Raw genomic sequence first — 26,333 nt, 5'->3', positions numbered from 1 at the left:
TGTTTAAAAAAAATGTCTTTCACTTATCTAACTTTAAGAGAGAAGTCTCTAAGAGGGTGGTCCGCGCTGCGTTCCCTGCTAATGTACACCAAGACAGACGGCCCTCTGATTTAGTCAATTAGCTGCAGCCACCACCACCACCCCCGGGTCTGCATTTTTCTGAAAATTCCAGGCTGAAAATTGTTAAGTGGCCATCATAGCTGCACATCTACACTGTTGTGCGTTTGTTAGTTTGCAGCTTTGGCCAATTAGATCCTGTAAGAATCTGAGCCCAAATCTCTCCAGGGTCTTCACCACACTGCAGTCTGTCATGCTCCTGTCAATCTTTGGAGGTTTTTTTTTTTTTTTTTTTTGCTGATGCTGAAACACATTCTGGAAAATTACAAAAACCACTTAGTCACAGAGGTTAGCCTCAGGTTGTGTGCGTTGTTGTGCAACAACGCAAAATAGCTTTCAGGGGGGTTCTTCTTGGACCAGCGTAACTGTGGGATTACCACCAGCCAAAATTTATAGGAGACCATGATGGGCTTTTGTTTCTCAAACATTGTTTTTGTCTCCACAAACATTGAGAGTTTATGTTTTTAATCACAGACAATGAGCCAACTCTTGACGTGCTGCTGATTTATTCAAGATTTTTGGTGAAACGGGGAAAAAAAAACAATCACTTCATTGTACTTTAATACTTAACTTACTGTCTTTTCTCTCTTAAATAATGTGTTGTAGTTAATATGAGATATACTCATTTAAATTAGGTATGTAATTTTCCAGTAGGTATCTCAAAATAGGCTTAGTTAGGGAGATGTTAATCTTAAACTTAAATCCACTAAGAGACCTGTAAATATTCAGCTTTATGCTCAGGTTTTAGATGGTAACAGTCCTGCATTGTTGTACCAAGTGGCGACTGGCCTAAGACCCTCCATTATCTTACAAGCCATTTAAACCCCTTTCTTATGTGCTTTACTGGCGGCTTAGCCAGAGGCAGGAGTTTCTTTCAAGAGTTCCTCATTACATTTCCGTGTTGGAAGAAAAAGTTAATTCCATTAGATGGAATTCATAGATGTCATGACCACTGCAGGGGAGACGGATGTCTTTTCAGACGCTGTAAATCCTAAAGCCCCACTCAAACATACACAAAGGCTTTGATGGTTTAGTTTTATCTCGCACACTGGAGAAGCTGCACAATCTAAGAAAGAACACTGATAGCTGGGCTTATAAAGATAGCACCGTCGTTTAAAGCTCAAATGATGGTCTCGGTTAAGCTCTGACACGACGACGGGTCAGTGTCCGCTCTAATATCGCCCTCATGGCTTTTAAACTGGTCACTGTAGGTTCGGTGGGCATACACATGAGAGGAAAGTAGAGCATTTACATGTGAGAAAATCAAACTACAAAGTATGCTTGTAGTTTACATTTGAAAAACCAACAAACCTTAAAATTGTTGAATGATTTAAAAAAAATATATATATTTCTGGACTTGCCGCTCTGACGGCCTGCCCGCGGGCCATCCAGTCCATATTCAGTCCACACTCAGTCCAAAATTTACAAAACTAGGTCATTTACAAATCTTGTACAAACCTTACAAATCTTGCTTAGAAAGCTAAGATTCTTCTGATTCCAGCAATATAAACGATTTCAGGATATAATCATAGCAGCTGGTACATATGGACACCACAAACAAACAAACAAAGATTTGCGCAGATGATGCAATTTACCGATGAAGCCTCATACAACACCTCCAAGTAAAAATATTCCCACAAAAATAGTCTGGTTACAGTCGGAAAGGTCCAGTAGATCCAATCCAGTAAAGTATTTAGTCCAAAATACATTATTATACCAGTAAATATCCGCTGCTTCATTGTGATCATTATCGGATGTTCACATGTTTACATGTCTGTAAACTCCGTTCTGCCCGTCTGATCCAAGAGATCTCGGTCTCAAAATGGAGCCTGCACCTTCTCCTTTTGATTGACATGTCATCCGACCATACAGGAGCTTCCCTGTCCCCTCCACCGACTTCATAGCGAATGAGCGCCTGTATGGAAACGACGCGCACGTCCGGCTTTTGTCATGAAAAAAAAAAGAGCCAATTGCAGCAATCGCCCTGATGACTGGCACGTTGTATATCCAATGAAATGCTGAAAACAATGATATGCGGCTCGAGGGGGTGGGGATAAATCCTACAGCGGGAAATTCAACCAGAATGTGAGAATCACTGCTCGGATCAGACGCGCGTCCGTGTTTTGACACTTTTATATGTATTTATATATATATTTCAGCAATATTCATAGTGAATCTGGATATATGATAGGATACCGCTAAGTGTCAGCTTTCATTAGAGGCCAAAATGATGACTGTATGTTGAAAAGTTCAAGAGTTATGCCTATGGGACATAATCTAATGTCTAATAATAATAGTTTTGTAAGACATAATCTTACAAAAACATGTGTAAATACTCATTTTTGTGGTATTGTTATCAAATTTGAAATTGCACTAGATAAGGCTTAATGCTGTGGTCTCATTGTGTTTTCCAGCTAATAAGTCACAGATTCACTCATATGCAGACATCTAATTACAAAACAAATTTCCGGCTGAAATAAAAACCTTCTATTTCAGTGTGTTCAAACTGAGATTACTCAATTATAGTAGCAGTTACAGTGATTCTGAAAAACTTCAGAGTGTTACCTTTCAAAAGAGACCAAAACCATCCATGTACTTCAAATGGTTCAAGAACAGCTTTCAATTTACTTTGGGTATGCCTTGGATAGGCGTTTTGGGCGACTTTTACAGGAGTGGGAATAGCATAGCATTGAATCTTTGAAAATGAAATAAAAATAATCTTTACCATATGTGATAAAACTGCTACTAAGTCCTAACCTTTAAACATAAATCATCTGAATGATTAAGTTCTTTCTTCTTCTAGAGCTTTTAATGTGAAGACTTCACTGTGCCTTAAACCCAGTGCAAGCACTGAAGAGTTTTATTGCTTTCGCTTGGTTAAACAAGATATCAATATCACAATTAAAAGATGTTTCATTACCAATTCTTCTTTCTAATATTGATTTTGCTACCCGGGCTTTGGGTATGTATGAGTACTGTTCCAATACTGGGTTCTGTGGTGTTCTTCAGGGATTTGTTTTTTTTCTTGTTTAGTTTGTACATTGTTAGTTATTGAGTTACAAAACTTTTGCAACATTTCCTATCATCCTTTTGCCGACAATATCCAGCTTCTCTCTTTCCATCCAAATGATCCCTTTAGCATCACTGAATTAAATGATCGTTGAACTGTCATCAAATTTTGGTTAGCCGCAAACTGTCTACAATTAATACAAAGAAAACTGAGACTATTATTATATATTATACATCCATTTCAACAGTAAAACAGAGGTTGGGGTCTGCTGGGGTGTTTGTAAAACCTCCGAGTCATTCTGGACAGCTCTGTGTTTCTAGACGCTCACGTTCAAGAGTGACTCGCTGAGACTCTGGACCCCTCTACCACCATCTCTATATTTTATAGTCTCAGATGACGCTTTTAAAAATCAGCTGAATACATTTTTATTTAAAGGAGACCTATTATGAAAAACAAGTTTTTTTTCTTGCTTTAACATATATAAAGTGGTCTCCCCTGAGCCTGCCAACACACAGAAGGAGGAAATCAACCAAATTCTGCAGGGTCTGTACAGCCGCCCGGATGATCCTTCCAGTGTCATGTGACTTTTACGAGCCGTTCAGAATCTGCGCCTGTCGTGACGTCACGACAGGAGCAGATTTCCATAGGTCGTCCTCCGCTGCTGAAACCACGCCCACAACTCTCTCCGCCGGCTGGAGCGTCCGCCATTGTTCCGAAGCGGTGGCTGTTTCAACAGCAAGGGACAGTAAAAATTAGGTTTTGCATCGACATTTACCCTCATAAAAGGATCAGTACCAACAGTACGGACCCGGCAACTGCACACGAGTCAGCGGTAAGTGACGTTAATTTTTTATGTTATTTATATTTGTTTACTAAGTATGATCTTTGCATGGGCTAAGTATTTACGGATGTTACGGAGCTCTATTAGTACCGTAATACATTTTTTTCTGTTTATGGTTTCAGATCTTCCAAGCAATGCACCTGAAGCTGTTCAACGACACCTTCAGAAGAAATGCACGGTCCTTCCAATAGTGCATAAATGTTATTTATATACAACTTATGTTATTAACAATAAAGTTGCCATTTGTGAAAATTCAGTGTTGTGATTTCTTTACAGTTAACATGATTCATTTGTCTTGTAACATAAGAAATGAAATGATGAGGAATCGGAGTAAATAACTGTGGTGTACCTGTTTAGAATTCAATTAAATCTTCCTGTGTGAAGACGAGGTGACCCGGTCAGGGAACTAAAGGCTGATTTATGGTTCTGCGTTACACCAACGCAGAGCCTACGGCGTAGGGTACGCGTCGATTTAACGCAGAACCGTAATTCAGGCTTAAAGAGCCGTTTACACCGTGTAACTGCATACGAGCGTCCGTCTATCGCGTCGAGCTGCGTGACATCGGACGCTCTCTGTCCACACTGAAACCGTTAAACTCGCGGCCAGTTAGGACAGTCCAATAGAAAATAAAGCAATGGAATTGATTTTTGTCACTGAAGTTCGATCGCATCGCATGGGACACGCTTTGTGTACGCAGCCGCTGCTCTTCTGCCCCGGAGCGAGGCTTTGTTCCCTCCCCTGCTACACGTCATTCAGGCAGCCAATCAGCACAGAGCCTCATTATCATAGCCTCCCCTCCCACTCAGAATCCCTCATAGAGAAGGAGGTTAGAAGCGGTAAAAACACATGGCCCACAGGCTGAATTTCTGATTTATGTAGAAAAAACAAGCTTTTGATTGTTTTTAAGACATTCAAGGCTTATTTAAAATATACATTAAATGCCATAATAGGTCTCCTTTAAATAACAAATTAAATATTCTTTAAAAAAAAAAAATCTGATAAAAAATATTTATTAACTAAAGAAATCCAAGAATTAAAGGGAAGCCTCATATATGTAAAATACTTTTACTTTTAAAGACATTGGGGGTCCAAATGTCAGTTGTAAAGCTGATTGTCTCCATTTCTCTCAGCTGACATGAAATATGTTCAGTCTCACATTGTTTGGAGAGAGACGTTTCAGTTATTTTTGACTTGAAAAACTCTACCAAGTCTCCAAAAGTTCACTTTTGCAGTAAAATCCAACATTTTCAATGACTGCACAATCAAGACAACAAATTCTAGTTTCGCCCATCACTGTATTAGTTTCTGACTTTCTTAGGGAATTTCTCTAATTTTCTGAAAATCTAAATCCAAAGTTTGCTGCTGCAGTTCGTCCCTTTTTCCTGATAATTTGTTAAACTCATTTTTTTTTCACATGATTGCTCCTTAAATGCTTAATAAGGTTGCTTATTTTATTTTAAGTACCATTCGTGCCACATCTGGAAACAGCCGACTTGCATAATGAGAACGTTCCCATTTTCCTGCTGGGATTTTCCAGCCTGAAATAACACTATATCGTCAACATAATGCTAATGGTAGATGACTATCTCAGTCCAACAACTCTCAACCCAAAACAGAAATTGCCGAGACAGTATTGCGTAACTTCTCTGCTGGGAAGAACTGGTAGTCTGTTAATAAAATGGTGCACAGAACTAAATAATCAACAACAACAACAATAAGCTTATATTTGGCAGTGTAGTCAAGTATTTCCAATACTGGTATCAGAACAACTTGAATCTCAATTTATTGCATTCCTTCTTTGAGCAATGCAGGAGTCAATTCCAGGTGCTAAATAGGCGATGTGAGGTGTGTTAATTTGTATAGCACATTTCAGCAATAAGGCAATTCAATGTGCTTAACATTATGAATACCAATATTTAGCGACATATTATATTCTGTTTGAGTTCCTCTTTTATTCCTCAGCCCCTATTTTATTCTAATGCTTTAAATCCAGTTTGTTTCAGAATATTTTAAGGATATTTTGATGCACTTTATAACAAAAATATTGAATTAGCAATGATGCTTTTGAAGTAAAGGCTACTATCTCACATACTATTTATATTCTAATTAAACATAGTTAACATAACTTAAAGGGGACCTATTATGAAAAACACGTTTTCTCTTGCTTTAACATGTCTGGCACATAGAAAAAGTGTGTGTTTTTGCTTACATGTGCAGAAATATCCAAGCAACTGGATAAGATCTCCAAAACCAAGGAGTGAGCAGTTCAAAAAGTGGATGCGCAGTATAAAAAAATCACATTATTATTCATTATATGAATAATGTTATTTATATACAACTTGGTGTATATAAACAGTGTATGTTGTGTATATAAGTAGTGTATATGGTGTATATAATGTGTACAAATGTTTTTTTTTTTTTTTTAACTATAAAGTTGCCATTTGCAAAGATTCAGTGTTGTTATTTCTTTACAGTTAACATGTTTTTATAAAAATAAATGACACAATCCCAATGGAATTATAATGTACTTATACATTGCTTATGATTACCAATTTGCTGATTCAATAAGCCTGAGCTTTGTCAATAAAAGACTGTGTGCTGTGATTGAATGTTACATGTAGTGTATTAACACAGCACAAGCGTGTTGTATATACATTTATTATACAGTATACTCAAATTACATTTTGGAAATATAAGTGTTGGGGAAATCAAATTATACATGGGGGGCCTCGCCCCCGTGCGAAATTTTTGGGTGTTTCGGGTTGGATCGAGTGTCTCTATGCGCAATTTTAACTCTCCAATTAGCAAAATACTGGATACAAACACATACACACGTTTCATTATGAAGCATTGCATACCTTCCCCTGCCTCATCCTCATCTCGGCTTGCCTCGACGCGGGGCCCCGCGGCTGCTTGATACCTGGTTGGATCGGTGATTTTTGTAATAAATGTATCAAACAAGCTTTTCAGAGAGGCATTAAACTCTTCCATTTTCTTTTTTTTTTTTTTTTGTTTTTTCATTCCTTGATGGAAATTTCTTGAATCTGTCTCGTTCTCTCGACATTGTGTGACAGTTTGTTACACACTCCACCCGTCTCGATCAGAGCACCTTGTGTCAATGCGCTTGGTCTGACGCAGTTGTATTGAACAACAGACACGCGCAGCTGCGCAGCCACATCAATCAGCAAGCACATCATTGCACATATATTAATTGATATGCACAGACTAGTACACATTTAGGTCTGTAATGGAACGTGACTGTTGATATTTCTAAGGGAAAGAAGGAAAAAAAACGAAAAAAATAAAAATAAAAAACGGCCCATAGCACAAGGCCCTTGGGGCGCGAGGCCCCGTGCGGTCGCACGGTTCGCACACCCCTTGCGGCGGCCCTGTATAGGTTAGCTGCAGGCTATGAATTACTTCAAACATACTTTACTAGGCAACTCAGACCGTGTTTGGTTTAACCAAACTCCGACAACATAACGTTACTCCAGTCAGATGAAAAAAACAAACGGAGAATAAGGACATTACTGCTGTGCGTAATAAACGTTACGTTACATCACGTTTATACAGGAGAGCAATTCATAATCTAGTGGCTCACTACACGAGACGAAAGAGACAACCAAAAACACATTTAAATCTTAACGTACCATTGTGAGACATCCTGCTGTAACCGCGGCTGCGACTCATCAACAGACTCACTTTCGTCCTGCCGTTCTGGGTCAGGCTCTGGATCATAATAATAGTGCCATTTTTCCTCTGCGCTCATGCTCGGCATGGTCAATATTTGATAGTCCCTATTTTCTACTATAACTTTTGAATGGTTTGACATAGAGAGTCGTGGGTGGTGTCATCGAACTCGGTTTTGAGTATTTGACCTTCGTTGGCATGAATTAACCCCGCCCCTTTTTCTGATTGGTTGATATTTCATAGATCCTATTTTCTGCCATAACCTTTGAATGGTATGACATACAGAGTCGTGGGTGGTGTCATCTGACTCAGTTTTGACTCCTTCACCTTAATTGGTGCAAATTAGCCCCGCCCCTTCTTCTGATTGGTCGATATGTGATAGTTCCGATTTTCTGCAATAACTTTTGAAAGCTTTGACATAAAGACTCGTGGGTGGTGTCATCCGCTAAATGTCCAGGCCTGAAGAATCTACATGCAAGTCATACAAGCGCTTCCACTGCAGCACGCCTGAACGTGCACAAGGATGTGAGGGCCCGTTCATCGCTGTTTGCAGCTTAAATTTTACATTATTGTTGCAAATATAAATATTTTAATGTGTCAGTGCTAAGTGGATCCTCTGTCCTTTTTATTATATCAGCAGAGTTTGTGTCTCGTTTTTCATCCAGCCTGTATGAAGTCGGTTGGTGCCCATTCTTCATCTTGCTTCGGCAGAAGTCATCCATTTGGCTGGCATATGCATGACATTTAAATTAATTTGAGTAAAAAGCAAATAGTCACTCCGTGGGTTTCTATGTCATAAATTATAGTATGTTCCAGTAGTCTGGATTTCTCTTTCTTGGCAAGGCTGCTAGTTAGCAGAGCCAAGAATAATCTGTCTGAAACCACTGTCCATTCAATACCCTCTCGAAAACGCTCTCACTTCGACGTTATAGCAGTTGTGCCCGTGTGCTCGTCAGCGACGTTGTCGGTTCTCAGCATAGCAATATTAAAGATGCAAATTCCATCAACATCTTCACATTTAAACCACTGACAAGTAAAGTAAATGATAGTTTATTTTGTTTAGCGCTGAAAACTTGAAACAGCGCTCAGCATGATGTTGCTTTGACAGTTACCTGCCTAAACATTTGTGCTGCTAGAATTAATAAAGGAGTCCTCAAAAGACCACAAAAAGTGTTTGAGGTGCGGCCTCCAGTTTGATGCCTGGTTGAGCAAAGTTAAGCTCTATGTTTGAGGCAACTGGTAACATGTTTCTATGAACTCTGACATTTCCAGATGTGCTTTGGCACCTAAATGTAACCACTTTTGCTCAAATGATTATCTCTTTCCAGCTACACAAAACATGTTGGTTGTGTAAGCTGTCCTTCAATGTGGCCCTGGACATATTGTGTTTAGACTGCTAAAAGAGAGGTCACGTGGGCCTTGACCAGACCATATTTGGTTTGAGCGTTCTTATCTTAATGTGTCTTCAAAGATGTCCTCAGTGCGTTTACATTGGTAGTAATAATACCAAGTTTAAACGCAGCCATAGATCCTACCAATTAGGGATGCAAATTATCGATTATTTCAGTAATTGACAGTTGATAACCTTATCGATCGATCATCGATTAGTTGATAAGCGCCGTTTTTTCCCCCATCTGAGATACAAACATAATTTTTTTTGCCTATATAAAATACAAAGGACATTTTAATGTATTCCTTAATCAAATATTTATTTGATACAAAAGTAACAAAAAGACATTTTTGTACCACAAGGAATATAATATAAAGTGCACTTCAAGGCTATTAGTAGTAGCAGCAGCCATAATAGTGTCATTTGTGTCAAGCTAATTTTAAGTTCTAGTTACGTTTTAAGTTAGAGTTTTGGCAGTGTTCAAAATAAAATAATGAGACCTGCTGTATTGGAGCACATTTTCTTTTAGTTAAAACTGTAGCGGGGACAGATGTTTAAAGAAACCTATGTATGTACCAGGTGAAGGCTGATTTATGGTTCCGCGTTACAACAACGCAGAGCCTACGCTGTAGGCTACGGTGGCGCTCTGTGTCGATTTAAGGCGGAACCATAATTCAGGCTTTAGGGGAGCATATCGGAGAACAACCAGAAGAATATAGAGTGGATTAAAAATAAAAGTTAAGCACTGAGCTACATGTGTCTCCCGTCTGGGCCATTGCAGACTCATTGCCTGAGCATGATATTACTAAAACCAAACATATCCGCCGTCTCTTTCTTCTACTTTATGTGCGCGGCGCGTTGTGTCGCATTAAATGTGGTCCGGGTGTAATACCAGCTGGTGAAATTAAACGAAAAAAAATAAATAAATAAATAGATTAATTGTAATCGTTAATTTTAATCGGGTAATTTCATAACAGCAATTAATCGAAAATCGAGTAATTGTTAACATCCCTACTACCAATAGACTGTATAGAAAGAACTGAACAAACCCCGTCTGACATCACCTGAAAGTTTACTGAAGTGCTTTTGAAGCTTTTTGTTTTCTTTTTTAATCCAGCTGCACAGCACCATGTTGGCAAGAACTGACGCTGCTCAAACTCTGTTAATCAAATCATAACAATAATATTAAAATCGGGAAAATGGGTGAAAAATTAGTTAGTCAAGTCGTAGTTGTCCAAAGGTTGACCGAGCCTACCGACCTTGGCCTGCGGCTATTAACTGTACAACAAACTCTAATATGTATAAAACAAAAATTAATTGGCTTATTTATGTCTATATACACATCTCAGAAGTCAATTAAAGACGGCAAAGAGCATTAAGTAGCTAAATTGATCAGCCTAAGTTATAGATAGCCATCTATCAAAAGACCATGCCCCAATTATGCATAAATTGGACTATGTAATTTTGCCTAATGAGCCACATAAAAAGTCAACCGCCCTGTTCAGTTGTTGGGGATATGAAAAGTATCTACTGGGACTAAACCAGGGGAAGGTGGACATTTAGGAGGTTAATTGAAATTGAGCCATTGCACAGGGGTCAGTCAAAGAACTGGAGTTTACTTCACTACCAGGTTTGCGACAAACTGGCAAGCCTGATATAAGCCACATCATCCCCACAACCCACACAGTCCAAATTACTGCTGACGTCCTGCTCCAGGGTTTCCGCGGGGTTTTAAAAAGTATTAAAAAGTGATAAATGAAAATTGCCAAATTTAAGGCCATTAAAAGTGTTAAATTCACTGTCAGAGGTATTATTTGTTTTAAATTGGTATTATTTTTTACCTTTTACATTTTAAGCAGTCTATTTTATTGTCATTCACAAAGTGAAATAAATGTGAAACATCTGGTCAACATCAATGAGTCTATAAATCTGTTCTGTATAGTGTTCTATAGTTCAAAATCTGTATTAATGTTAAAATGTCCGTGATTAACACTTAATGTTGTGACAGTTTGTTTTTTTTTTAAATCTGAAGGTAGTGAAAAAGGTATTAAATTGGTATTAAATTTAACATAAGGATTGCTGTATAAACCCTGTGCTCATAAAGACCCCAAGGCACTCTACGATGTTGTTGCTCTGAGTGGCCAGAATTGTCCTGATGCCATGTAGCGGGCCTTGTCCGTCTCAGGCCGATGGTTGTAATATTTTAGCTCATCAGTTTATTGGCAGATGAAAGTAAGATCAGGGAGTTTGTGACCAGTTTAGCAGTTTTCACAGCACACTTTTGAAAGATTTTCACGCGTAAACTATCCTTGCTCTACTTAAATGGCTGACAAATACTTGGCGTTGATCACAAAACACTTTACAAATCATATTTGATGTGGTTTTGACTTGAAAAATCTGTTGATTGTTTAAGAGTAAAGTGGAACCTTTTATCTCATTGAAGAGGCGTTTGTCATTCACAACAGCTTTTGGTTGCTACGACATCAGCCGCTTGATTTGTTGCTCTCTAGAGCCCAGATGACAGGAGAGAGATGGAGGAATGCAGTTAGAAAAGACCATCAAACTCAAAGTTAGTAGCTACTGACAACAGCTGGCGAGGGTGAAGTGTGTTCCTCATGTAGGACCTCAGGGCATCATCACTCAGCATCCAACGTGTCACAAGCTGCAGAGGAGCAGAGGTGACTGAGGGAGAGAGAAAGCGAGAGAGAGTTAGAGATCTCTTTTTGGCCTCATAAATCAAAAGGGAAAAGGTCTGCCCTGAAGCAGCAGCGCGGGCTTCTGTATTGACACCAGAGGATGTAGCGAAAGTGTGGCATTTAGATTTCCAGGGTTGCATAACTGCTCGTCATCAACTGGTGTTTGCACAGTAGTTGGATTTTTCACAACCTAAATTTCCAGAGAAACGAGAGAAATTGCTTGGTTTTCTTAAATAACAGTCCCCCGGAGCGCTCTGTGGGACTGAAACCTTTCATTGTTTGGTTACAAATCTCCCCTTTTTTTTTTCTCGAGAGCTGCTCTAGTTCTCCACAAAAACAAATGCGAGCTTTGTCAAATCAGTCTTGTTTCATTAGAAGGGGCAATGAATTTAAAGTGATTGACATGACATTTAATTCACTTACCTTCACTGCTGTAATTACATTATTTGTGGTGTTGAGAAATGGTTTTTAAAGCATTGACGTTCCTTTTTGGCATCGCTGATCAGAAATTCCTTAATAATCCTCAGCAAAATATCATTTGAGTGTTCTGAGAGGCTTCTACATCTACTATTATTCTCAAATGAATTGGGACAATTTGTATAATAAGTGACATGAAGAGTAAGGTTTGAGCATCATCCATGGTGACAGTCTCACTCTACTTGAAGAGGCTACAGACAGACTGGGAAGAACAGAGAGCTTCTCCATCTTTCAGATGCTGTGAAAGCCAGCAGAGGAAGTTATGCAACGTTATCTCCTACACCATGACAGTACACCAGTCTGAACGCTTTATATGATGCCTCCAACATCCTATTGGTAAAACCACTTTGTGTTGCAATGCCATTTCTGACCACATGGAGACATACTGATCTGCTGCATTGACCAAAAAGCTAGTATAATATTTGTGCTAATGGGTGGAGAGGATCCGGCAGGTTTTGTAATACCACTTTGTCCCACTAGAGATTCATTTTTGTCACACCAGGGATTGCTATATTAACTTTTCAATGCTCCCCCATGTGATCAGAATTAGCATTTCTATATAGACTACGTTTACATGCAGTCAACATTCCGGTTACTGAAACATTCGGAATAATCTGTTTACATGCGTGAGCAAACGGGGTTATCCCCATTTACATGGTAATTGGGATATCAATAACAGCAGCAGCAGATTAGCACCTTCCTTTCGAACGTATTAAATACAGACACAATCACAATACGCGCAACTACTTTCAGGCTTGGTAAATCTCATTGCGCGTGGTAAATGGACCAATTTGCATCTTCCCCTCCCAGTATTTAGGATTTCTGGCGGGTACGCCCCATATTGATTATTCATCAGGGCAAAAGTACTAACTGAATTGCGTGTGCTATTCTGCGCATTTCAGAGACGCAGTCGTCTTTGCACGCTGTTAGTAGATCAGCTGGCACTTTGGTTTGCGGGTGCTGTCAAGTTTGCACACGTTTTTACACACGCAAACCTTTAGTAAATCGGGCCCCAAGTGTTTGTAAGTGAAAATGCATGTTTATTTGCACATGGAGGTGAACAATAAGTAAAGATCACTTGAAGCACAGCTGGGTACACATTTTAATGCTAGGTGTGACACGAATGGAGCATTGGGCACTTTTGATTGGCTATCTCAGGACACAAGTTAATACAAAATCTAGATATATTATCTTTTTTTTTAAGAGAAAGGTAAATAATTTTCACAGGGTTTCATAAAATGTCTGAGATTTTTTTTCTCTCCAGAATACCACAGTTACAGCCCAAATCTGACCGTTCTCAACCTCAATTTTATAGTTTGGTTCATAGCGGTTGATTTATTTTAGGAGGCAGATTCACTCGACTTGAGTCTCCTCTCTCATCTGCAGGGTTTGCCTCTTTTAGAATTTAGTAATACAGCTTTGCACCACCCACAGCAAAACCATGATGTGAACCTCGGTGGTGATAAACGTTAAAAATTTGGATAATTAGGGTCTGTGATGTCACAGGGCTCCTTAAAGGAGCCGTCTGTAAGAAATGGCCAAAACTGGTACTGCAGTCACTTTCAAAATATTGTTTGAGCGGCGTGTACCCTCCCCCTCCTCCCCACGACCAGAGGTTGCCAGGTAGGCTGCAGAATGCAGCAGGAACGTAGGCTGCCATGGCTGCCATAATTAGAGCCGAGCTGGCAACCCGGATGCCGAAACATTACTGACTTGGTGATTGGGAGATAGGTGGAGGGTGGAGCTTCAGAAACAATACAGACTTGGTGATTGGGAGATAGGTGGAGGGTGGAGCTTCAGGCCAAAACAGAAAATGACAACATCAACATCAGTTGAGGGCTGCAACTCCTCTTTTTAAACGGGAATATCCTGGCTTGAGTGCTGTTGTCAGTGACATAAGTATTTGAAATGAACATGATTTTTAAATGTCTGTTGACATATCGGGGTCATTTTATGATTCGTTTTATTATTGCTCTTACATACAGCTCCTTTAAAGCTAAACGTGTCTCTCAGATTTTCAGACGTGGTGGCCTCTGACAAAGTAACAGGGTTGATATATATCATACAAAGTTACTTCTAGCACCCCAATAAATGCTCCCAGGCACAGATTTTTCTTTTTCTTTTAATCGTCGTCCCCTTTAAAGGTTGGATACGAGATTTTGAAAAAGTACAACCGTCTTCCTTCAGACCTGCCCCTGAAGCCATACCTCCAAAACACACAAAATGGTTACCTGTTAAATGAAGAAAAATAAAGTTTGACACACAATCCAGTGGCCTGATGATTTGTAGAACAATGGCATGGTGTTTTTAGAGCCCCGTTGATTCCACAGGTGATTATTAGCATTTCATTTTGACATAAGAGCAGTGACTTAATTGTTTGCTGTTGGTGTGTGAAGGCAATTTCAGGTTATGTCGCAATAAATGCTTTAGAGAATGGTCTACCCACCCTGAACATGAAACCATCCAAAATATTTATTTGCACATTTGCCGCTTCAGTGAACAAAACTGCAATTTAAAGGACTTTAACGTTTTTAAACTAAAATCCATCCTGTAGACATGTATGAAACTGAAAGTACATCTCAGAGAGCATCCCGAACAACTGTTGCACATTTGGCTTCCGTCACGACAAGAATAAATACACTTATGAATAAACAAGCATACATATAAATAAAGATAATGAATAGAACGCTGCACGCTCTTGAAGTAAATAATTCTATTCGAAAACATTTAGGTGTTATCTTCATCTTTCATTCTTTATTAAGGATCTTTAAATGATTATTTTATATTCAGAAGATAATTGCTGTTTTGAGATGATGGTGCTTTTGAGTCGTAAACATGGCTTTAAACATGGCTTAAGATGGTGGTAAAATACTAGTAATGTTGAGTAAACACTTGGAAATGAAGGATGTTCCAGTCACAGGTCGTTTAGTTGTGGTCTCTTACTCATTTATCAGATATCTTTTTCTTTTTCTTTTTTTCTTTGTCAGTATTTATTCGTTAGTTGAGCAGAATTCTGGTCCTGGGTTAAATTCTCGCTGTGGGTGCTGAGTGCGTGTTAGGTTCCCCCATGACTTCAGCGCCCACACCCTGAGTGGGGTTGGCGAAAAGGCCTTTCTGTGTGGAGTTTTCATGTTCTCCCTGTGCCCTCACAAAAACATGCAGCAGTCTTGATGACAGAGATGGAGCGCCTTGATGGTCTGGCTGTACTGGAGATCCAGACCGTAGTTCAAACCGAGCTGGTAGCGAATCTCAGCGAGCAGGCGGCTGTCCGGGTCCAAGTGAGTCCACCTGCAGATTCAGACACTCCTGGAAATCTTCCAGCGCTTGTGGCTCATTTCCTGATTCAGCAGAAACTTCACCAAGTTTCAGGTGGGCTCATTTACATAATGAGACGTGTATTATATGCAGTCGACCAGCAACAGTTTTCAAGGCACAGTTGTTTTGGGGGGTGAAAAGAATATGATGTTAGTGTAAAACCTTGTGCACTTTTCACAATCCTCCTCTGCTGAACGGAGGACAAACGGGTCCTGGCAAAATAAATGACAATAAAGGTTCGGCCTGATCTAAAAAAGAAAAAAGAGGTAAAAAAAATACCTTAAATCAGTTCAAATTAACTAAACAAAAGATGTCCTTTAATTGTTAAAGGTATGACCTCTTATTCGGCTTACTTATTCGGCAATTCATCGGTGTATGAAATAAACAGAGTTAAGGAGATCTCACTGATCAGGTTAAAACATTAGCTAAATTGGCCATTAGCTCTATGGGATCTTGAATTGATTGCGTTGCGATTGTTGATGCTCTTAACGCAGCAAATAACGCACCAAAAAGTATTCAAAAACAAAAAGGAAACTCACCGTCGAGTAGATGAACAAATCATTATTTCCTATTGAAATCCCATTGAAATCAAACAAACTGAGTCAGAGCACAGCCACAGGGAGCAGCAGCATGAAGCAGGAGGAAGTGACATGAGGTGGCGTGGAACTTAAAGCGACTAGTAGCAGGGCCACGTGGGCTACATCAGGTTACTACCTGCCTCTACTACCTGCCTCTTTTAATCCTGTGTTTTAGTGTAAAGCACTAAAACCCCTCTGATGTACCAACTCTCAACATTAACAACCACAGATGACATAACTTTTGAAGCCAAAAGGATTAAAAGCAGCAATAACTTGAAGTAGTTTACGTCTATGGTTTTACGAGTCGTATTAGGTGGTGGGGGAGTTCTGGTCCATTATCTTTTCGGACATCCACTTGAACACAGCTCTCTGAAGGTCCCACCACAGCATCTCAGTTGCGTCCAAGTCTCAACTCCAAGATCTTGATTCTTTTCTTCTGTAGATTTTCTGCTTTGCTTGGGTTATTGTCTTGTTGCAGTGTCAACAAGGCATCATATTCGTCTTCGAGAAGAGGAGTTTGCGTTCCTCTTGGTAACTGCCAACTTCAAAACGAGCCCAAATCACACTGCTTTTGTTGAAAAGCTGCGTTTATTTTTTCATCAAACATGGGTCTGGATATCAGGGCCAAACATCTCCAGTCTGGTCTCATCTGTCCAGAGTACACTGTTTCAGAAATGTTGTGGTTTGTTCAGATGCAGCTTTGTGACCCTCGGCCGTGCCTCCATCTTCTGTATAGACTAAATAGGTTTTCTCCAGACTCTCCAGTCTTTCAAACAAACTGTGGACTTTGTTCAGTCTTCTTCTGATTATCCCGTCACAGACTTAAACACTTAACATGCTCAGAGAGGCCTGCAGGTCTGTTTTGTTTGGTTAGTTTTCTCTGAAAGTTGCACATTGTGACCGAGGGGTACGTTTGCTGGGACGTCAACTCCCGGGATGTTTGGTAGCTGCCTTAAATGCTTTCTACTTGTGAATGATCTATCTTGCTGTAGAACCTTGAAGTCCAGGAAACATTGCTTTTCTAAAAAAAGAGATGCACCGATTGCAATTTCCTTGCCCTATTCCGATTTTTCAATTTTCTTTTAAGTGTGTTTGACCTGACAACACCGATTTCCCAATACACTTATTTAGCATATATTATATTATTGTTTTTATTGTTGACATGGAGACAGAAATTATAGTTATTATAGGCATTAAAAAGAATTGCAGCTTTCAGTGTTGCTGAAGCTTTTCAAGCACTAAAAGCTTTATGGTTTTACTTCATTACAAATTTTCATGGACTTCACGTTAGGAATGGGCGATATTTTACCGTTCACGATATACCATCCAAAAAATTCCTCATGATAAGAATTTGTCATCTCGCGGTAAAAACGATAAATTCCCTCTGATAAAGTTTTTGTGTAAAAATGATTTATGGTTCTGCGTTAAATCCACAACGTACGTGAAGGAAGGAAGGAAGGAAGGAAGGAAGGAAGGAAGGAAGGAAGGAAGGAAGGAAGGAAGGAAGGAAGGAAGGAAGGAAGGAAGGAAGGAAGGAAGGAAGGAAGGAAGGAAGGAAGGAAGGAAGGAAGGAAGGAAGGAAGGAAGGAAGGAAGGAAGGAAGGAAGGAAGGAAGGAAGGAAGGAAGGAAGGAAGGAAGGAAGGAAGGAAGGAAGGAAGGAAGGAAGGAAGGAAGGAAGGAAGGAAGGAAGGAAGGAAGGAAGGAAGGAAGGAAGGAAGGAAGGAAGGAAGGAAGGAAGGAAGGAAGGAAGGAAGGAAGGAAGGAAGGAAGGAAGGAAGGAAGGAAGGAAGGAAGGAAGGAAGGAAGGAAGGAAGGAAGGAAGGAAGGAAGGAAGGAAGGAAGGAAGGAAGGAAGGAAAGGAGAAAAGAGGAAGGGAAGGAGAGAGCAGGAGGAAAGAAGGTAGGAAGGAAGGAAATGAGCCTCAGAAAGAAAGAAAGAAAGAAAGAAAGAAAGAAAGAAAGAAAGAAAGAAAGAAAGAAAGAAAGAAAGAAAGAAAGAAAGAAAGAAAGAAAGAAAGAAAGAAAGAAAGAAAGAAAGAAAGAAAGAAAGAAAGAAAGAAAGAAAGAAAGAAAGAAAGAAAGAAGGATAAATTCCCGTTGATGACGATTTGTGTAACAAACATGGCGGATCTGAGAGCGAGATAGATTTATAGTTGAAAAGGTGGAGTTGAATTGGTATTTTTTAATCGTTATCGGGATAAATGCCGGAAATTATCGTGATACATTTTTTAGTCCATACCGCCCATCCCTACTTCACGTCCATGAAGACTCTGGTACCACTTCACATGAATTAATATAAATGTATTTATCATTTGGGGCGTAAACATTTGATGGCCAGTCAGCTTAGCCAATGGCGATCCATCATCCCGTCCTCATCTGTCGTTGTTGTGCTACGAAGCTGAGCGAAGCAATCAGCAATTTGTACTCGGCGGTATTAACCCAGCATCATCTGCCACCAAAACAGCATCTGAAACGGGACATTCCGCTTGAAACATTCGCGAGCAGCTTCTCCAGCCTGGATCGGCTGAAGGAGCTGGTAGCCATGGCTAATGTTGATTGACATAAGGTGGGCATGTTCTAGTTGGCTCCCGAGGCCAGTTTGTCCATTTATAACATATCCAGTCCCCGACGGTGGATCTGTGCATCTTTATCTAAAACCATTGCTTAAGTCTTTCCCTCTCGATGTTACTTTGCACATGCATGAACTCTCTGTAGTTCCTGAACGTTTGCTCTTATAGAGGTTTAAACACCTGCTGATGATCAGTTTATCAGAGGCTGATGATTTACATCACCTGGCTGCATCGTACCTTTCTGAATCATGGGGAAGCAGTAAGGTCATACTTAGTATTTTCCACGTTTTTTTTTTCTTTTGATCTTTTTTGGCTTTATTTTTGTTTTAGAAAAATAATAATGGGAAGGTAAAAAAGATATATATTTGTTGTTGCTCAACTAAGGTTGTGTTTGAGTGACACTAAAAGCCACTATAATCAGATGATTTTATATTTTTATACAAAAACAAAACAAAAGGATCAAAGCAGGAGGTCCGGGTTTTTTCCATGAATGTTAACTTCTTATTTTATTTGCCAGCTATTTAGTCTTTTGCATAATTTTTCCTTATTTGTGTGTATTTTTCATATGTTTTTGTACTTGTTGATTTTTGTCGGCATGTCAAGTCCTCTATACTTAATTGGTGACGATAAAAGTCTGTATAAGTAAACACCCATTACAGAACTCATAACACTGATGTTTGTAATTGTGTGAGAAAAGCAACAGATTTATATATTTACTCTGTTACATCATTTATTTGGTTGCGTGTGAAAGTGTTTGAGGGGTTCAGTCGGTAGCAGCCTGTCCAGTGGGGCAACGCTGTCCCGCTGCTCGCCGGGTGCGTGACATCACGTTCTGTTGTGGAAAGAAAGTGGCCGTCCAGCCGGCGGGCTGTAATGGTTGGCAGCTGCTCTGTGACCTCACAGGCTACGTGTCTGAGCGAGGAGACGTTTACTGCATGTGACACTGCTGATTGTCTCTCCTCTCATTCATGATGACATGAGTTTTCACAAATACTTCAGAGGAGGACAGTTTGGTGGAAAATGGCTCTCAGGGTTAACGTCAACATCGCCATGTTATTTAACTGTGTCTGCCTGCACTTAAAAACAAATAGCACATAACTTCTGTGCTCATGTGCAATCCCTTTTTTTTGTGTGTATAAAAACAATAGTAGTTTATTTAAAAGGCCAATACAACCTTGCATGAACAACTCATAACTTATTTTTTTCTTTTCTATTATTTATTCATCAAAATAATTATATGGACAATAGGGCTGTTCGATTTTGCCCAAAAATAAAATCTCGATTTTTTTTCTCTCAAAATCCGATTTTCGATTACGATTACGATTATTTTGTGAATTGACAAAAGACAAAGAAATGATTTCAAATATGCAGTTTTTTTATTGAACATTTGCCCCGTTGGGCTTTAAGTGCAAACTTTGCTCTTATTAAACCAAAAATGAATGAATAAAGTGCAAAACTCTGTAAAATAAGTTGAAAAAAAGTTTTAAAAAATATAATAAAATATAAAGTTTTATCTCTGAAAAAAAAAATCAGCAAATCAGCACTTGCAAACATACAGTAAGTTATATTTCCAATTAAATAAAACAATACATTTTCTAATTAAACTAAACTGGGTCTTTGCATGCTAAATAATAATGCAACCCATGAAGGAGGTAGAGGTGTGTAATGTCAGTCATTACATTTGCTATTCACATTTGCAAGTTTTTTGCAAGGAACACGAGCCGGTCTACCCGGTGGCATGTTACAACGCCCCCTCCTACACTAAAGAGCCTCTCCGATGGGGCACTTGTCGCAGGTATTGAGAGGTATTTCCATCAATCATTAATATGGTATCAATCATTAATGTGTGCAGACGAGGTAAAAAAAAAAAAAGAATTAAAAAAAAAAAAAGGGAAAAATCGATTTTACGATTTTCACATTTTAACATCGTTCTAATTACATAATCGCGATTACGATTTAAAATCGATTAATCGAACAGCCCTAATGGACAACACTAAGTTCACCCTCACTGCCTATGTGGATTGTAAGAGACGAAGTTGCTAAACATTAATAGGTGTATAGACCTCGATTCAAAAAGATGCTTTGGCAGTGTGTTGGTGTGAAGCGTTCAGATGTCTGTTATGACAATGCCACAAGGGAAAGACATCAGTGTTGGCTTTAGAGAAGCAACCGTCGCTGCACGTTAATCTGGAAAGGGTTGTAAAACCTTTTCCCATAAATGTAAAGTTCAAGGTTCTACGACGAGAAAGATTATTCACAAGTGGGAAAACATTTAAAACAGGTGTCAAATCTTTTCAGGAGTGGACGCGCCCAGCCAAGATCAGACTGTGTAAAAACAGCCAAAAGCTAAAGCTCGGACCACAGCCGAGGTTCACAAAACTGCATCTGAACAAACCAGCAAATTTCTGGAACGATACCCTCTGGACAGATGAGACTGAAGTGGAATAGCATTTCAACAAAAACCCCTCTGAGCCTCTGTCGAGCAGTGGTGGAGGGGTGATGATCTGGGTTGTTTTGTGACGGCATCATTCTCAGTCGAAACGGGGTTATGCAACAGGTCAATAATCTGAAGCAAACTAGAAAAGTCCAGACTTCAACTTTATTGAGAAGCTGTGGTGGGACGTTACTCGTTGCTGGACCAGAGTGATGGACCCAAATTCCTCCACAGCCACATGAGAGGGCGATTAATTTATACAAGAAACAATTTCATTTCATTTCAATTTTATTTATTCCGTATCATGGAAATGGTAGTTCACATACATGTTCCATTCCATGATCGAAAAGGGGCAAGAAGAAGAAAGCCTTATATTACAAGCCCCTTTCTCAAAAAAATAAAACAATACATATGAAGATGGTCTGTCCGTCTGTTCAACAGTCACTGCTTATATATTACCAAAAAAAATAATGAAAAAAACAAAACAAAAAATAAGAAAACATACACAATAACTCACCAACAACACCAAAAACAAAAAAACAACAAAAGATATTTTACCCGTTAAATTCATATTGTCTGATTATGTTGTCTTTATAAAATTTCTTGAACTGGTGAATATTTTTACAATCCTTTAAATCAATTGTTAAGCAGTTCCATAATTTTACACCACATGCTGAAATACGCATTTGTTTTAAAGTAGTTCGTGCAAACCGATGTTTAAAATCAAATTTTCTCCTATGGTCCTTAGTTTCTGAACTAAACACAAAAAAACGTTGTATATTTTCAGGCAATATTCTGCCTTTTGCCTTGAACATAACTAATAAAGTCTGTAACTCAACAATATCTTTAAGTTTAATTAATCCTGCATTGATAAAGAGTCCATTGGTGTGTTCTCTTGCCTCCTTTTTATGTAAGATCCGTACTGCTCTCTTCTGTAAAATAAACAAAGGCTTGATATTTGTTGTGTATGTATTCCCCCAAACTTCGTAATGCCTGTTAGATTTTGGGGGGGTAGATGGAAACTGAAACAGGTACCTCACATTCATGAGGTGCTACAAGGCGAAAGTAGGACGTACCTAGATTTGAGCTTCAGCCCATTTATCTTCTCAATATTTTTAGAAATGTATAAGTATATTTGGTTGATACGTCCTTCGTGTTGTGTCTTCTGGTAATCAGACCATCTTTGCCTGAGCGGTTTCAGTGTCAGACGTGAATTGCTTCATCCTCTGGGGGTGTTTGTGTACCTGAAAGCTAGGTCACCTGTGAGTAAGATGAAGTGAGGGGTTATGAGGTCGGGCGTCCAGTCCAATACATCTTTTTGAAGAATAGCAGCAGTATGGATTTAAGCAGGATGCGTCAATCAGAGATAAGGCCACCTCCTGTCTCTAACCCTTCTCACCGAAAGGCACTTAGATCATTTTCAAGAACAAGTATCAAAGTAGGCCTGGGCGATTTTGGACAAAAATAAAGTCCCGATTTTTTTCTCTGAAAACCCGATTTTTGATTTCGATTTTTTCGGTAAAACTACAAAAGACAATGGAATAAATTGTTTCAAATATTTTATCTTTATTTCTAAAGAAAAATAGCAAGCAAATTTCCCTATTGGGAATGAAGTGCAATTGAAAGATACTGTAAATCCTCCTTGAGTTTAGTAAAGTGACAACATTTACAATTTTCTTGACCAAACAAAGATGACTAGACGAGCTCTGTCTGTAATGCAGCCAGCTGCAAAAAAGGAAAATCGATTTTCCGATTTTCCTTTTTTTAACATCGATTGTGATTAATAAATCCGATTTAGATTTCAAATCGATTAATCGCACAGCCCTATATCAAAGCTTAGCCCATTATGAGCTAAAGCATTACTTGAATAATAAGCCTTAAAATGAATAATTAAAGATTTTATTTTCTGGAGCGCTTAGAACTTTTCGGTTTCTTACTCTAAAGAAACCAGAGACATGAAACACAAATCATTTGAAAGATTAAACCTCACACTTTATTTTTGCGCGTGTCACTCTGGAATTTAAAGGTAAAAACGTTCCACCTTCCAGGTTGAAGCCGGCGCGAAAGTAAGACACATTGCAGTTCATCTACTGACCACTAGGGGCTGGCTCCGACAGCGAGGCAGCCTCCAATGACTGTGAAAAAATGTCCATTTGTATTGACTTCAGACACAGATTCCCCTCAGGGACCCTACTCACACCATCGCTTAGGTAGAATGACATTTTTTGTCAGAAACTATTTATTTTTATGTCAGTCCATTGCCCTGAGTGCAAACACCAATGTTGATTCTGTTCTCTTTCAAAACCGCTTCAGTTCACAATGTTTCGCTTCTTTACGTTTTGGTCTTGCATCCTTTTCCTTTAACAGATGTTGACAAGTAAAAGACAACCCAAGACCTACAGGACTTATAAGGTCCAAGATTTACAAAGTCTGGTCGCTCTGCATCCCGTTTCTTTTGCCAGAAAGTAAAAACTCGTCAGGGTTTCTTTTCCATGTTTCTTCGGTCCCCTTTGGTTTCTCTCTGCCATGGCGAACGTACCGGGAATACTGATCCAGCCAAATTCCGGCTGACGTTGCCAGCGGGCAGAGGTGTTGACGTTGGGGTTGGACCCGTTGCCAAAGCGAGATACGTGCGGTGGGAGTCCCATTCACCAAAAAAATGCGTCAATGAAAGGTCATAAGTGTTCACTGAGGTGGAAAAGCCACTTAAACAAATACAGCCTGGTCCTGGTCCAGAGGATGTTTTAAAATAAAGAGATGCTTTAACATCTATTTCTTTGAATGATTTGTAATGTTTTGCCTTGTTTCTGCTATTGGTGATTTTAATGACGTAAATGGAGAAGTAACGGTAACTTCCATTATGTCTGTTGCATCTTTCTGAAGTCGAGAAAAAGCAGACGAACGAAGCAGTCACCGAGTACCTGGAGGGACGAAAGAAGTACGAAGACCTCAGGAAAGTAAAACGGACAAAAGCCTCAAGCAGAGAAGAACAGGTGAAAGAACTCAGCTTGCAGTCTTTTTATTAGTCATTTCACCTGTCAAATATGTAAGAAATAACATGTGTGTTGTAATCCGGTCTGATACATTAGACTCTGGCTGTGCTCAATCGCTTCAAGTCCAAGCTGTCGTCGGCCATCACCGAGGGTCCAGAGGAAGATGTGGAGGAGCTGGCAGAAGATGATGACAAAGGATGGTCAGTGGCTCCCACAGCATTTCACTATAAAAAGTCGACTGCTCCCATGTTGTGTTGTTGTCTTCATGCTCGTCTTGCTGTGATGTCTCGCATCGAGGAGCAGGCCACATGACCTTTACCATTACTAGGCATGGGACGATATGAAAATTTCATATCACGATATTAGTGGACAAAAATATCACGATTACGATATTATCACGATATTAGCGTGTCGCTTATAAATTCTTAAAATGCAAGGAAAAACACTAACCGTGGATCCACTGGTTCCTTCAGAACATTTATTCTCAAATCATTCTCAACACAGTGACACTTGAGGTAGAGAACAAATAGTGTACTGTAAATGTTATGCATTACAAAGTGTAAACTATAGTACCGGTACTTATTTGAACTTTCTTTTTTTGTAAGAAAATACTTCCCTGAGAGTCGAAAGAAATAAGTGACAAATAGAAATAAAGTGACAAAGTAGAGCCAAATGCACACTGATTGTATTACTCTCTGAAACTTTAACAGTGGCTGGCTGCCTGCTACTTAGTACGGCTCTCTGGAAAAATAATAAAATAAAGGCACTGCTCTGTAGTATACAAAACAAAAGCTGCATGGCCAACACAAAGATTGAGTGAAAATAAAGTGCCACAGTAGTCAAATGCACACGGATTGTACTACTCTCTGAAAAAATGTTAAATAAATAATAATAATAAATAATATTAATAAAATACATGAAAAAAAATAACACTGGCTTCTACCTGGCTGGTAGCCTTGTGTGACCAAAATAAAAAAAAATAATTTAAAAAAATAATATATTTATCATGTATATATCATGTCATCTAGGTCACGCTAGCTCAAATCCAGAAGGTTCCTCAGTTCAGAATGATTGTTGGAGAATTTCAAGCTTATAAACTGTTGACATCATATCATCACTCACGCTCCCATCACTCCTGTGGATGAGTATAGGGATGGGTATACATTTACACGGCTTATTGATATTAATTTGGAACAAAAGTTTAAGGAATGACATGACAAATGCTTAAATTCATAGGCAGGTGAGTTGAAGCTGCATTATAAGTTCTGGATAGGTGAAACCTGAGGCCTCTTCATCTGTTCACTAGGGGTGGGTATTGGGAAGGACCTCACGATACGATACGCATCACGATACTTGAGCCACGATACGATACACATTGCGATATCCCGATTATGCGATATCCCGATTATTATATTCTACATAGTTCACCGAAAAATTTAAAAATGCATTACACATCTTAAAATCCAAGTTGTATATATGTACATCAGATGATAGTGATGGATCTTAAAATCCGAGTTGCACGTTCATCAGATTATAGTGACAATTCATGGGACAAACTGAGTCAAAACAATGTTTTATTATAACTATACAAGCTAAAGTTACAACATATTTGTATATGTTTTTCATATTATTTACATCATATGAAATTAACATTACATTTAGTATGAGGTTGCTTTAATTATGTGGCAAATGATAATAAACACAAGAAAGATGGTACTAAAACCAAGGACAGGCACAGTGATCAGTCAGTATAGATATAAATCCATAAATAAATAAACCTCTGTCCATTATTTTTCATTTTTTAAGGACAGGCAATTGTGTTATATAAAAAAACAAATTATAAACTGAAATAAAACCTGAGCTCAGTGCAGGGCCCTCCCAGGGTTGGTAGAGAGTGGCAACGCCCAGGACTGTCACTTAGGTAGGAGCACTGGGTGATATAATGGGAAAAAAATCGGGGATAAAAAATATTTTAAAAAAAATAAATAAATAAAAAAAAAAATCGATATTCAAATTTTGAATATCGATATTGAATCGGCTGGAAAATTATCGCGATATATTGCCATATCGATATTTTTGCCCACCCCTACTGTTCACTGTAGCTCTGTTCTCAAACCGCCTGTCTTCTCTGTCCAAATGCAGTCTGTAACTGCTTACTATGTACAGAAGATTCTCAACAAACCGCAAGAGTGATGATAGGGTCAGTAATTGACCTGCGACT

General features: G+C 39.0%; 1 protein-coding gene across 1 annotated transcript in view; it reads left to right on the top strand.

The window, feature by feature from the left end:
* Positions 1-26,333, top strand: part of cwc27 (CWC27 spliceosome associated cyclophilin) — a 64,642-nt gene that overhangs the window by 33,072 nt on the left and 5,237 nt on the right. The window contains exons 12-13 of the mRNA XM_061733887.1: positions 24,003-24,112; positions 24,209-24,312. Of these exons, the coding sequence (XP_061589871.1) occupies positions 24,003-24,112; positions 24,209-24,312 (214 nt within the window). The remainder of the gene's footprint in view (positions 1-24,002; positions 24,113-24,208; positions 24,313-26,333) is intronic.

The sequence above is a fragment of the Cololabis saira genome, chromosome 11, assembly GCF_033807715.1.
Source record: "Cololabis saira isolate AMF1-May2022 chromosome 11, fColSai1.1, whole genome shotgun sequence".
NCBI classification, from domain to species: domain Eukaryota; kingdom Metazoa; phylum Chordata; class Actinopteri; order Beloniformes; family Belonidae; genus Cololabis; species Cololabis saira.
This window is presented reverse-complemented; position numbering and strand designations above follow the sequence as displayed.